General features: G+C 42.8%; 1 protein-coding gene across 1 annotated transcript; it reads left to right on the top strand.

The window, feature by feature from the left end:
- Positions 1-6,928: 6,928 nt before the first annotated feature.
- Positions 6,929-11,578, top strand: gapdh (glyceraldehyde-3-phosphate dehydrogenase). The gene is given in 11 exon segments (NM_001124209.1): positions 6,929-6,961; positions 7,654-7,699; positions 8,426-8,528; positions 8,807-8,913; positions 9,140-9,230; positions 9,451-9,566; positions 9,684-9,765; positions 10,004-10,155; positions 10,688-10,766; positions 11,006-11,187; positions 11,267-11,578. Coding segments are annotated over 10 exon segments (1,005 nt in total). The 5' UTR covers positions 6,929-6,961; positions 7,654-7,676; the 3' UTR covers positions 11,337-11,578.
- Positions 11,579-15,805: the final 4,227 nt, after the last annotated feature.

The raw sequence follows: 15,805 nt of genomic DNA on the forward strand, positions 1-15,805 counted from the left end.
GAAAGAGGGCATTTCACCATGGTGAATACTGAGTCTCTAGAGCAGGGGTACTCAACTCTGACCCTACGAGGTCTGGAGCCTGCTGGTTTTCTGTTCTACCTGGTAATTAATTGCACACACCTGGTGTCCCAGCTCTAAACAGGTCCCTGATTAGAGGGGAACAATGAAAACATGCAGTGGAAGTGACTTCGAGGTCCAGAGTTGAGATTGGGGGCTCTAGAGAGTCAGTAGTGTGTTCCTCACAGAAGAGGTTAACTCAGGTTAAAAGACTGGATGCAGTCCCTAAAGTAAACCACAAGAGGTCAGTCTGAATTAGTCTGTCATGTTCCAAGGTCCAAACCGAAGTGCATTCCAGACTTCAGACTTAGTGCTGGACTCTGTTAATGGACATTATGAGACTGATGATAATTCAGCAGAATATGAACCCAGGTGTACACCTTTCTGATGCATGTTTTACCAGAGGTCAAATCTGAAGACATTTTCAGATAACTCAAGTTAGTCGGAGCATGAACAGTGCTGGCAACACCAGGGTTGTAGGGTTGCTCTATTCAAGCAGTAAAAGTTAAATATTTGGTCTCATATTCATAGCACCAATGATTACATCAAGCTTGGTGACTCTACTGACTTGTTGGATGCATTTTCAGTTTGTTTTGGTTGAGTTTCAGATTATTTTGTGCCCAATAGAAATTAATGGTAATTAATGTTGTGTCATTTTGGAGTCACTTTTATTAAAAATAAGAATATAATATGTTTCTAAACACTTCTACATTAATGTGGATGCTACCATGATTACAGATAGTCCTGAATGAATTGTGAATAAAGATGAGTGAGAAAGTTAGATGCACAATTATCTTGTTACTACTTTAATACACATAAGTGAATTTGTCCCAATACCTTTGCTCCCCTAAAAATGGGGGGACTATGTACAAAAAGTGCTGTAATTTCTAAACGGTTCACCTGATAGGGATGAAATACACTCAAATTAAATCTGACTGTCTGCACTTTAACCTCTTGGTCATTGTTTGATTTCAAAATCCAAACTTTTAGAGTATATATCCAAAAGAAGAAAAAATGCTTCACTGTCCCAATAATTACGGAGAGCACTGTATATTTGACAGAGCCTACAGCAGTAGTCTTCCTCTACTCTCAGCCTCGCACCATCTGGTCTAGGGTCTTCTGGTCTAGATTTAGGGCCAGGCCAATGCTCCTCTTTAGTATTCTAAACTACTTTTGGCTTCTTCTGATTTTCTCAAAAGCACTTGAGATGTTTAGTTATCAGACACAAATGAAAAATGTTCTTACAGAAATCTGTAGGCCTACATGAAAACCCTCAATTAAGGGAGAAGTTGGCCATTATATGAGCCTACCATGGACTACAGTATGACCTATGATGACTGTGTGATCATGTGGTGTGATATTAAGCAGGGTCAAGTACAGTACACAGTATCACCAGTGTATACCATCCACCAAGGAGTAGACCCAGTCTGATTCTATTTATAGAACGACCTTTACTTCACCTCTCTAACCTTAAGCTGTGCAGCGGAGGCCAAGAGCAGTGCGTGTTCACATGGGGTCGTGGTAGTTCAACTATGCCCAGGTCATTGGCTCGTCACCACCCTAAATCACAACACCTGTGACAAAAATATTAGTGCTGGGTGGCATGACTGCTATTTTGCTGTTGAACATGATGTTCATGTGTCATGGGTCATGGCATGTCGCGCTGTGTTGGAGAACATGTTGCGCTGTGTTGGAGAACATGTCGCGCTGTGTTGGAGAACATGTCGCGCTGTGTTGGAGAACATGTTGCGCTGTGTTGGAGAACATGTCGAGCTGTGTTGGAGAACATGTCGCGCTGTGTTGGAGAACATGTCGCGCTGTGTTGGAGAACATGTTGCGCTAGTTCTGTGTTATTTCCTTCACTGTGATATTTAGGTACAAGTTGTTGTGTGTTTTGCTTGTAGAGGCATATGGGCCAAAGCTCTAAGGGTTTAGACTCTACTAATTGGTTGTTTTATATTCCTATAGAGAGCAGAAAGAGAAGATCCCTGACGCCCCTCCCTGGTTCCAACAAGTCTTTATTGTGTACTATTTCACACATGTACAAGTGTGTTTCATACCCGTGTGAATTAGATTTTTGGAGGGATTTCTGTGGACAACCCTCAGAGAGTGTGTTCACGGCCAGGGATCAGCCATTATTAGGGTTAAGTGCCTTGCTCAAGGCCACATCTACTGATTTTTCACCTACAGTAGTCGGTTTGAGGATTCAAACCATTGACCTTTGTAACCAGCGACCGCATAGGCAGTAATGGTATCCAGCATTTTGTATTAACCATAGATGTGTCCTTTCATTTTATAATTGTCATAGCACATGCTCATTGCTTTAAAAAATAAGGTAATCATACATGGACAAACGTCACTGAATGTGTTTGAGGGGAAAAAAGGATTTGACCCCAGAATTGACCCGAGGGACACCATCGTGAATAGGTGCTGGGGATGATACTGAACCACATATGTTCACTGAGAAATATTTTTTACATAAATATTACCTGAACCAATCGAGGGCAACGCCGGGGATTCCCATCCACCTCTACAGCTGCGTGACAAGAATATTATGATCAACAGTATCAAACACGGCACTGAGATCCAAAAGAACTAGGGTAGAGCATTTGCCAGGATCGGCAGCCAACAGAAAGTCATTACTGACTTTTAATAGTTTCCGTGCTGTGAAGTGAACGGAAGCCAGACTGGAATTTTTCAGATAAGTTGTTCATACTCAAATAAGCTTGAAAAGCTTGACTTTTTCAAAAAATCTTGGAGAAAAAGTTTAGAGATAAGTCTGTAATTACTCAGTGAGGAGGGGTCTATATTGGGCTCTTTAAGGAGAGGTTGGACCAGATCAGTTTTAAAATAGGCTGAAAAGGAGCCAGAAGACTGGGAGCTACTTACAATAGGCAGAATGTAAGGGCCAACCCAACAGTAGGCGTGATCTAGCAGGGATCGTGTCCAAGGGGCAGGATTAGGTCTTCAGGTGACCTACAGTATCAAGGAGGCACTCAAAGGATATTTGCTCAAAGGAGAAAAAGGAAGCAGTAGACAGTCTCAGAGTAGTTGCCTCAAGTGGCTCCTGGCCAGCAATGCTGGTATGGAATCAGCTACTGTCAATCTGGGATCTAATATTTTCTAAAGTTGGGGGAGTTCTCAGATATCAGGGTAGAGAAGTAGTTCGCTCTCGCATCTTTAACCAGCAACATTATCATTTCTCATCAGCTCCTTCATTATCTCATAGAATACTTGAAGTTTACAGGCCTTCCATTTATGTTCAGCCTTTCCAAGTTCACTTTTGAAAGTAGATGTGTGGTCGTTTAATCGTGGTGAGACGCTGGCCGGCACTTTATTTCTGGTTTAACTGGTGCCACTGAGTCTAAAGTAGCCCCACATATATCATTGAAGCTTTCCAGAAAATCATCGTTGTAACGACAAATAACAGGAGTAGTATAGGATCAGAAGGCATTGGTTGAGGAACTTACTAGGAGTTGTGGAGATAATGATGTGAGCGTGAGTGGCGACAAACACATTTTTAGGAGGAGTAGGAGAAAGCGTTTTAAAAAGAACACTGAGATTGTCAGAGACACACACATCAATAGTTTCCAAGTAATCAATATTCGGACCATAGGACAGCACCAGATCAACAGTATGGCCTTGAATGTGTGTCGGCCCTGTGGCATGTAGCACAACGTTAAAAGTTCCTAACAGGTTCAAAACTCCCTAGCTAGTGCATTATTTGGGCTAAACACATGAATGTTTAGATCTCCAAGAATAACCCTGTCATATAACCAAAGAGAGAGGTCAGGGAATTCTGCAATGAACCAACTATTAGGTTTAGGAGGGTGGTACACTGGAATATACAAGATGGGCTGTTTCATGTTAAATCAAAAGATAAGGCTTTCAAATTAGGGAAAGTTGCCACATGACACAGGGCTACATATATACTTGTCCCTACCACGGCCAGACAGACTGGATTTCTGTACATATATACTTGTCCCTACCATGGCCAGACAGACTGGATTTCTGTACATATATACTTGTCCCTACCATGGCCTGACAGACTGGATTTCTGTACATATATACTTGTCCCTACCATGGCCAGACAGACTGGATTTCTGTACATATATACTTGTCCCTACCACGGCCAGACAGACTGGATTTCTGTACATATATACTTGTCCCTACCACGTTCAGACAGACTGGATTTCTGTACATATATACTTGTCCCTACCACGGCCAGACAGACTGGATTTCTGTACATATATACTTGTCCCTACCATGGCCAGACAGACTGGATTTCTGTACATATATACTTGTCCCTACCACGGCCAGACAGACTGGATTTCTGTACATATATACTTGTCCCTACCACGGCCTGACAGACTGGATTTCTGTACATATATACTTGTCCCTACCACGGCCAGACAGACTGGATTTCTGTACATATATACTTGTCCCTACCATGGCCAGACAGACTGGATTTCTGTACATATATACTTGTCCCTACCATGGCCAGACAGACTGGATTTCTGTACATATATACTTGTCCCTACCACGGCCAGACAGACTGGATTTCTGTACATATATACTTGTCCCTACCACGGCCAGACAGACTGGATTTCTGTACATATATACTTGTCCCTACCACGTTCAGACAGACTGGATTTCTGTACATATATACTTGTCCCTACCATGGCCAGACAGACTGGATTTCTGTACATATATACTTGTCCCTACCATGGCCAGACAGACTGGATTTCTGTACATATATACTTGTCCCTACCACGGCCAGACAGACTGGATTTCTGTACATATATACTTGTCCCTACCACGGCCAGACAGACTGGATTTCTGTACATATATACTTGTCCCTACCACGGCCAGACAGACTGGATTTCTGTACATATATACTTGTCCCTACCACGGCCAGACAGACTGGATTTCTGTACATATATACTTGTCCCTACCATGGCCAGACAGACTGGATTTCTGTACATATATACTTGTCCCTACCATGGCCAGACAGACTGGATTTCTGTACATATATACTTGTCCCTACCATGGCCAGACAGACTGGATTTCTGTACATATATACTTGTCCCTACCACGGCCAGACAGACTGGATTTCTGTACATATATACTTGTCCCTACCATGGCCAGACAGACTGGATTTCTGTACATATATACTTGTCCCTACCATGGCCAGACAGACTGGATTTCTGTACATATATACTTGTCCCTACCACGGCCAGACAGACTGGATTTCTGTACATATATACTTGTCCCTACCACGGCCAGACAGACTGGATTTCTGTACATATATACTTGTCCCTACCACGGCCAGACAGACTGGATTTCTGTACATATATACTTGTCCCTACCACGGCCAGACAGACTGGATTTCTGTACATATATACTTGTCCCTACCACGGCCAGACAGACTGGATTTCTGTACATATATACTTGTCCCTACCACGGCCAGACAGACTGGATTTCTGTACATATATACTTGTCCCTACCACGGCCAGACAGACTGGATTTCTGTACATATATACTTGTCCCTACCATGGCCAGACAGACTGGATTTCTGTACATATATACTTGTCCCTACCATGGCCAGACAGACTGGATTTCTGTACATATATACTTGTCCCTACCACGGCCAGACAGACTGGATTTCTGTACATATATACTTGTCCCTACCATGGCCAGACAGACTGGATTTCTGTACATATATACTTGTCCCTACCACGGCCAGACAGACTGGATTTCTGTACATATATACTTGTCCCTACCATGGCCAGACAGACTGGATTTCTGTACATATATACTTGTCCCTACCACGGCCAGACAGACTGTATTTCTGTATGTAAGAGAAGACTGGAGGGGTAGTTTCATTTAGAGAACTAAAATCCTTGTGTTTTCTTGTTCCAAATGTTCTTTTGAGACACCAAGTGAACAAAACCAGATCCACGGACCCAGTCTTGTGTTATAACCAGACTTGCCATTCGGTTACTCTGACATAGATAGAACTCAACTCCTTAGACACAGTCACTTGAGGAGACAGACAAAAACACACCCACACAAGTTATTTCTGTGAGAACTGTGTCTTGGCTTCAGGCATGAGAATGTGCAAAATGTGGTGTGTTCAGACTCTATAGACTGACCTGACCAGGACATGGCCATAGGTCCACACAGCCCTCCTCACACCCCAGGCAGGGAAGGAGAGGAGAGAAGGAGAGGAGAGAGGTTGAAAGTGAAGGGTCATGGTCTTTGGACTGTAAATGTCACACTGTGGAGGAAAGGGATTTGATCCCCGTTTGCTCTCGCTGTCTGGCTCTCCCTATCTAGTGAGAAGGTCACACAGGAACAGACCCTCTATTATATCATTTGGCCATCCAAGGACTTATTATATCTGTGTAGTGTTTCATCGTCTGTTCCTATGCATCAGAATTAAAGTTATGGGAAGGTGAACGTGGCAGCCTTGAGTGAAAAAAAGATACAGAGAGTCTGATGAACTTCCCTGAAAGCAAAAGAAATCAAAGTGAAAGCACTTCACTCAATATTCAGGCCAACACCATTCACTATCACCCACGAAATCAATGCTAATTTAGTTTAAATACCAGGCAAGGGGATGAACACAGCAAGACTCATTTGAATAATTAAGTATTTCAACTAATGTTTTCATACTATAGCTAATGCAGCTTTATTGTTAGGCTACATAAACTACATTTCTAACAGGCTAACTCGTCACAACTTCCTTATGACCTTGACATTCTGAAAGGGGCGGGGTTTAGAGCCCGTAGCACACAAAGGGGCGTGTCCATACAGGGTGGAAATAAATAGGTAGCCCAGCTCTGCCAGTCCCCACTCACACCCGAAAGTCGTAAGACAGGATTGAGGCATCTCACAAACGGTAAATGACCAACCAACGGCTACATTAGGATATCTAACTAAATTCATGGCTGGGGTTAATATGGGCCTAGATAGCAAGAAGATTAGGTAGATTGTCAGCTTTTGGCTTGACAACCTTGCAATTGTTTGTTTTATTCTAAGACTTGCTGCATGCGTGGCCAATTATTTAATGTCATAGTTGATGAGATGCAGCTCGAACTACTTGATGTTTTATAGTTTTTTTTTTTGCTTTAGAAAAGCCTATTCGAACCTCTTGTTAAAGTGACTTCAATCTGCCATGATTGAACTCTGAATCCCTGACGCAAAGTTTAGACTTTCAAAGTTCATAACTGTTGCTTACAACATGTTGCAATTTGCTTAAATAGACTCTTACACATTTACTCCAGTTTAAAACATTTAGCTGTTCTTTTAAATGTGTGTCTTGGTCTATTGGCCTAGTGTACTTTGCATGAACTTACTATGAGTTGCAGTCATTTGTGTAGATACTGTTATCTATTCAAGGGAACCTATGGCATACTCTATTATTCTCTTATGCTATGCTATGTTCTCTATGCCTCTGCTTACCTTAAACCTGTAACTCTGTAGCAAAGTTCTATGCCATAAAGTATGGAAATCCCCAGAAACCATAATGTATGGTCAATGTGTGTTTTAATAGCTACTGTCTCTCCTTCTACCTCTTCTCTCCCCCCACAGAGGACTAGACCAACTCAGGCAAAATGGTGAAAGTAGGTGTCAATGGGTAAGATACATTTTCATTTAACCCCTTAACTAACACAACACACTTGTTCTCTGTGATGTTTTCACATGTAGACAAGTGATCACCTTATGCTTAGTTGAATAGAACAGTTTTATTGTCCAGTCTACAGTTGAAAATGTATCTTTGGCCTCACATCTGTGAGGTCTGCATTTCCCCCTCCTATCCTCTCTCCTCCACCTCTGAGGACAGTGTGTATCAGAGCCTGTCTGTCTGACCTTCATTGTCTAGTTAAAAAGTAACTACTAATCAAACAGGCCTCTCACTTGATGGTGGAGGATTACCACATGGGGGGCAGACAGGACTTTACACCACAGAGTAAAGCCTCAGTCCTGTTTACTCTGCTGGCTACGATACACACATCCCTGAACCCTGTCCTCTTTCTCTGGAAATACAGTATTTTGAGGTTCCCACATGTTCATTTGAGATTTCTCTGAAAGCTATATCCAGTCTTTTGCTTCAGGTGCTACACAAGTCAGATGTTAGTTCAGTTGTATACATGACATTTCTATTTGCGACCTTTGAAACGTGGCTTCCTACTGAGGAAGGCACCAGCTGTTACATTAGAATACAGGAGAGACAGATGGGGGACTACCACAACTTCATTTGTTTTTCAATGGCGAGAGGTTTATGAAACGCCATAGTATTGTTGAGGACTGGGTGTGACTTGTCACATCAATGATTAATGGAATAAATCGTCTTGTCCCCCAGATTCGGCCGTATCGGGCGTCTGGTGACCCGTGCTGCATTCCACTCCAAGAAGGGAGTTGAGATTGTTGCCATCAACGACCCTTTCATCGACCTGGACTACATGGTGAGTAGCCCACAATGGACCAGGGACTTCTAGCCCACTGAATCAGTAGAAAAACATTGATCCCTGACATGTATAAAGTAAGGTTTTAAGACTTAGTGAAATATTTTGCATATGTATACATTTGTTCTTCAGCCTAACTTATTAAGTGGTTTCAATAACTTTAAGACCTTTTAATGTTCCTGTCACCCTGACACCCTCAATGAACAAACCAAGGCCCTGTCATAACTTAGGATCTATTAACAATAGGCCAAGAGACTCACTTCCTCCTCCCTCTTCAGGTCTACATGTTCAAGTATGACTCCACCCACGGACGTTTCCACGGTGAGGTCAAGGCTGAGGGTGGCAAGCTGGTCATCGATGGACACAAAATCACTGTGTTCCACGAGTGAGTTCATTTAATAACAAATTCACATTTGTTTTCCACATCTAAAGAAATTCATACAAATCAGGTCAGCATCTGTAGAATATCCAGGAGAGAACTGAAGTCCCTTGTGGCCTTATGGAATGGCGCCCCCTTGTGGAATCTATAACAATATAAATGATAGTCTATTAGTCTATGGTGCTCTGCTTCCTCATAACATAACCCTGAACCTCTTCTCTCTCGTTCTCAGGAGAGACCCAGCTAACATCAAGTGGGGAGATGCTGGTGCCACCTATGTAGTTGAGTCAACAGGTGTTTTCACCACCATTGAGAAGGCCTCTGTAAGTATCCCCATCAGTAGACACAGCATCCAGAACTGTATGATCTGGGAATATCTTTAGAACAGAAATGACTCCTTTATAACATGACTTTACCCATCAGGCTTAACCTGCATGTGGTGCATTATGTTGAATACATACAATAACTAGGCAATCATATTTAACCAGGCTACAAAAAAAATGTAATATTGGACTCTAACATCTCTCCCTCCTCCTCCTCCAGACCCATCTGAAGGGCGGTGCCAAGAGGGTTGTCATCTCTGCTCCCAGTGCTGATGCACCCATGTTCGTCATGGGCGTCAACCACGAGAAGTACGAGAACTCCCTCAAGGTTGTCAGGTGAGTCCCTCTTCCCTCCGACTCAACACACACTCCCTCCACTTAACAGATACTATCTGCAGCGCCTGGCTATTCTGTTGCGGTTCAGACTATAATTTAGCACGTCTCTCTCCACAGCAATGCGTCATGCACAACCAACTGCCTGGCTCCCCTGGCCAAGGTCATCCACGATAACTACCACATCATTGAGGGTCTGATGGTACGGATTAAAACGCAACACCTGGGAACAATCACCTAGAGAGGGCATAATCTGACATAACGACAGGTTTCACACCGACCCAAAACACTAACAGTACAGAACAAGGGATGGACTGTTTTTAAGATCACCAACACACCATCTGTCTTTCTTATCCAGCCGTCCCCCACTACCACTTCTGTACCTCCTTAATGTGGATCACACCTCTCTCATCTCCCTTCCCTTAACATCTCTATCTCAGAGCACCGTTCACGCCGTCACCGCCACCCAGAAGACTGTTGATGGTCCTTCTGGAAAGCTGTGGAGGGATGGACGTGGTGCCAGCCAGAACATCATCCCTGCCTCCACCGGAGCAGCCAAGGCTGTCGGCAAGGTCATCCCCGAGCTGAACGGGTCAGTACCACATAACTAATAACAACCAGTAAAACAAGAGACGATTATAATACGTGTATCACAAGTTCACAACCTCTAACTGACCACCAGTAAACACTATTACAATACAGCTGTACATTCACTAGTAACACAACCTCTAACTGACCACCATTAAACACTGACAATACAGCTGTACATTCACTAGTAACACAACCTCTAACTGACCACCATTAAACACTATTACAATACAGCTGTACATTCACTAGTAACACAACCTCTAACTGACCACCATTAAACACTGACAATACAGCTGTACATTCACTAGTAACACAACCTCTAACTAGACACCAGTAAAACACTAGTATAATAACTAACCAGTTACACATTTATAACACTAGTAGTCAGCCATTACTACAGTTCAATCAACAGTAAAATGTATGGCAATGAAACAGACATTTATCTAAGACCCAGTCGTTATGTCTGTATATCAACTGTAGAGGAGTAAGTTTAACTTTGACCTTATGCTGCTGTCACCCCCTCTTCTTCCTCACAGCAAGATCACTGGCATGGCCTTCCGTGTCCCCACCCCCAACGTCTCAGTGGTGGACCTGACCGTCCGTCTGGAGAAGCCTGTGAGTAGCCCCCCCCCCGCCTTACCAAACTGCCAATACACATCATGTCTGAGTGTCTATGGTGTACCATGCCTCCCGATACAAGCAAAAAGATAACTGTCCTAGGACCAGTTGTTAGACAGTGACCACCTAGTTAAATAAAGATCGCAGTAAAGCCCATTGTTGGGAAGACGATACATTAGTTGGCGTTGTAAATTTAGCAACAATAAGACAACCCACCTCGTTTCCTTGAACCACAGGCCAGCTACGACGCCATCAAGAAGGTTGTCAAGGCTGCCGCCGATGGACCCATGAAGGGAATTCTCGGCTACACGGAGCAACAGGTTGTCTCTTCAGACTTCAACGGCGACACCCACTCCTCCATCTTTGATGCCGGCGCTGGCATTGCTCTGAACGACCACTTCGTCAAGCTGGTCACATGGTACGCATTCATCCTCTGCAAATATCCACACACACATTCTTGGTGAGTAAAGAAACCTGACTCTCTCCTCTCTCCCCAGGTATGACAATGAGTTTGGCTACAGCAACCGCGTCATTGACCTGATGGCTCACATGGCCACCAAGGAGTAAAGCAACCAACCAAACGCTACCGAACTACGTCATGTGACCACATATTTCCCATTCGATTGGACTATCGCCCTTGCCTGAGAAAGTTACCCACATAAAAAATACCAATCACAACTATATATTTTATTTTTGTAATGTGAAGACCCTTTTCTGGTCTTGTGAAAGGTGAGATGGAATCTGGGTGTGACGACATTTTCTGTTGAACTTGCTTCATTCAGAAGTGGAATAAAAGTCCTCTGTGTAAATATGGCTTCCTCTGTTTTAATTTAGTGTTAATGGGGAAGGACAAACCCACAAATAATTCCGTTATTTCTACCACACTAAGAAACCTGAATTAATAGATCACTCATACACAATGGGGAAACACTGCACAACTCATAGTAAACCAACTCAATTATTCCTGACCCTGGATGCATAGGAGTAGTTTAGGTACAGTATCAATACAATGAGGTTGATATGTAAACTACATCTATCTGGATGCTCTTACACTCTGTTGCATATCTGATCTGTTTACTCTCGTAAGAATCCATGCATTTGACAGATCGTAACTATGATTTCAAACAACCCAGACACTTTTTATAACCTTGTCACTTCCTCTGCCAGTTCACTCTTCTCAAATCAACGTTTATTGGATGTGTACACAGATTTGCAGTTGCAGTGAAAATGCTTGTTTCTAGCTTCAACAGTGTTGTAATACAATACACACATACACACTTTCCAACCCATCAGCTTTAAATTCTAACTAGGCAAGTCGGGTAAGAACAAATTCTTATTTACAATGACTGCCTACACCAGCCAAACCCAGACACTGCTGGGCCAATTGTGTGCCACCTATGGGACTCCCAATCACGGCCGGTTGTGCTACAGCCTGGATTTGAACCAGGGCATCTAGTGATGCCTCAAGCACTAATATGCAGTGCCTTCTCCCCCTTCCTGAGTTGAATCACTTTCTCTCTATTACCCCCCTCCTCCTCGGTTCAGCTCAATACTTGCTCCATTTGTTAAGACAAGGGTGTTCTGGCATGACTAACTAGAGTTGACAATGGCTGACCATTATGATTATGCAATTGGCCTTCATAACATCACATATCATAACATATTCCCAATCGATGGTATTGACAAGGGAATCAAAACGGTAGAGGAGGTAATCCAACTACTGGGTTTTACTTTTCTGACTCGCTCGGAGACCAACAACCGAAGGTTTTCACAGCATGCTGGTCCTATGGGGGCTGCAGGAGGTGTAATGAACAGAGTGATTATTGTAGACTTGACAGTATGTGTGTAACCGGTGCTTTAGGTGGACTTGGGATACCTATAGAGAACGTAGGGAGGTTTTCACTTTACTTCACTATAGTTGACTTGGTGCTTACAGTGGACAGAAGGGCTTAGAGAACACTGGGTTTCCATCATACTACTTGATAACCATAAGTATCATAAGTCATTAGATCAAACATTCAACTCACTGAGTTTTTCAAATTGACCACTGAAGTATAAGTAATTAATTAGTGTCTGTTAGCTGTAATGAGTGAAAATGATCCACTTTTTCTGTCAGTTTTTTTTTTTTACTTTAGTGACGGTAACACACAGCAGGACTTCCAGGAGAGAAGAGAAAATGTTGATGGCTGAACACCTACTGCCACACTAAGGCATCCTCTGGTCGTAAAGATGAGCCTATATTAAACACAGTTTAATATAACCTTTCAAGTCAGACTTGTGTATGTGTGCGCTCCCTCAGGGTCAGGTCAAGTCAGACTTGTGTGTGTGTTAGGTGTATGTGTGCGCTCCCTCAGGGTCAGGTCAAGTCAGACTTGTGTATGTGTGTGTGTTAGGTGTATGTGTGCGCTCCCTCAGGGTCAAGTCAGACTTGTGTGTGCAGGTTGACTTTAAGCCCCAAAGAGCAGGATTGAAGATCGGGTTAATGTAGTTGTTCAGTTTGCTGCCAGTAGGCTATGTTATGTCAACATCCCAGTGTCTAATTTCTCTCTCACGTCATGCTCTGACATGGCAGTCAGTTAGAGAAGGATTATTCTCCTGTAGTCTGATCGTCATCCATCCATAATCTTATTGAAGAGAAGACGTGTGTCTCCTGGGTGTTGTTGCTCTCATTGTTGGACACGCATACAAATTATGAGTCAGTTACAGTGCCTTGCGAAAGTATTCGGCCCCCTTGAACCTTGCGACCTTTTGCCACATTTCAGGCTTCAAACATAAAGATATAAAACTGTATTTTTTTGTGAAGAATCAACAACAAGTGGGACACAATCATGAAGTGGAACGACATTTATTGGATATTTCAAACTTTTTTAACAAATCAAAAACTGAAAAATTGGGCGTGAAATTATTCAGCCCCCTTAAGTTAATACTTTGTAGCGCCACCTTTTGCTGTGATTACAGCTGTAAGTCGCTTGGGGTATGTATCAGTTTTGCACATCGAGAGACTGACATTTTTTCCCATTCCTCCTTGCAAAACAGCTCGAGCTCAGTGAGGTTGGATGGAGAGCATTTGTGAACAGCAGTTTTCAGTTCTTTCCACAGATTCTCGATTGGATTCAGGTCTGGACTTTGACTTGGCCATTCTAACACCTGGATATGTTTATTTTTGAACCATTCCATTGTAGATTTTGCTTTATGTTTTGGATCATTGTCTTGTTGGAAGACAAATCTCTGTCCCAGTCTCAGGTCTTTTGCAGACTCCATCAGGTTTTCTTCCAGAATGGTCCTGTATTTGGCTCCATCCATCTTCCCATCAATTTTAACCATCTTCCCTGTCCCTGCTGAAGAAAAGCAGGCCCAAACCATGATGCTGCCACCACCATGTTTGACAGTGGGGATAGTGTGTTCAGGGTGATGAGCTGTGTTGCTTTTACGCCAAACAGAACGTTTTGCATTGTTGCCAAAAAGTCTGACCAGAGCACCTTCTTCCACATGTTTGGTGTGTCTCCCAGGTGGCTTGTGGCAAACTTTAAACGACACTTTTGCGCTTTTAACGGACCTCTGAGACTATCACAGTGCAGGTGCATTTATACGGAGACTTGATTACACACAGGTGGATTGTATTTATCATCATTAGTCATTTAGGTCAACATTGGATCATTCAGAGATCCTCACTGAACTTCTGGAGAGAGTTTGCTGCACTGAAAGTAAAGGGGCTGAATAATTTTGCACGCCCAATTTTTCAGTTTTTGATTTGTTAAAGTTTGAAATATCCAATAAATGTCGTTCCACTTCATGATTGTGTCCCACTTGTTGTTAATTCTTCACAAAAAAATACAGTTTTATATCTTTATGTTTGAAGCCTGAAATGTGGCAAAAGGTCGCAAAGTTCAAGGGGGCCGAATACTTTCGCAAGGCACTGTATCTACCCAACCATTGCTGTCTCTCTCTATGTCCGCGTTAGCTAATACTATAGGGAATTTAACATCCTTAACTCTCACTTTGTTTTTTTGTGCACGTCTAGGGAGTTAAAACCTCTTACCTTCCACTTTCTAGCACGTTCTCTGTCTCAGTATGTTACTCTCCTCCTCTCTCTTTTGACCTCTTCTGTCTACTGGGCTTTACAGTAAAATCTCCCTCGCTCTCTCTGTCTTCTTATCTCCACCAGTTGATGTCTCTGGGAGGAAATGGCTCATGGAGGGGCTCTGTCCCATCCTCCAACCCTACTGCCTTCCTTTCTCACCTCTCCCTCAGCACTGACTTGGGAGTCGCCATCTTCCTCATCCTCACAGGTGAGTCAAATCTACCGTCTGCCTATAATACATTCACGCCCTAGACACTATACCCCTATACCCTCTAACCACTGATAGAAATTTGAAATGATAGGATTTTACATTATGTGTACTATAAGCAATATGGTGAAGAATCCTCAAAGCCTAGAGGGCAAGTTTGAGATATGACCATATTACATCAAATAATTTCAGATCTATACAAGTGTCTAGAGACTTGGGCATATAGGCTCAGGTTGTTGGTTGATTTGAAATTAGGCATCTCTCCTCATCACAGATGAGAGATTCAGTGTTGGTGTCAGTTAGTTTCAGAGTTTGGTTGGTATTCCTCCTGAGTAACTCACTGGTAGAATAACAATCTGTACAGTGTAGAAGTATTAGGCTTGGCTTAAGGTATATTTATGGGGGTGAAATTCTGTTCAGATAAATCAAGACTTATAAACAATATGAACAAAATCTAATTTGATCCCAGAGGACTGAAAGGTTTTCGATATATAAGCTGGGCAACAGCTTTTCACATCTTAATCATCGGAATCCAGAGCCCACGCAGATGGCTGAATGGGTTTACTTTGTTTCAACACAGATCTGTCATCCATCAGGATCAACCTTTCTGATCAAGTCAGTCAGTGATCTAACTCTCTATGACTGTTTCCATTACAGAGCTGTGGAGACAGACTGAATACAAAGTGTATTAGCATAGCAACCCCAGGGTCACACCAGAGAGGAGAGGATACACAGAGAGAAGAGAGG

This window comes from Oncorhynchus mykiss, chromosome 3, assembly GCF_013265735.2.
Source record: "Oncorhynchus mykiss isolate Arlee chromosome 3, USDA_OmykA_1.1, whole genome shotgun sequence".
Classification (NCBI taxonomy): domain Eukaryota; kingdom Metazoa; phylum Chordata; class Actinopteri; order Salmoniformes; family Salmonidae; genus Oncorhynchus; species Oncorhynchus mykiss.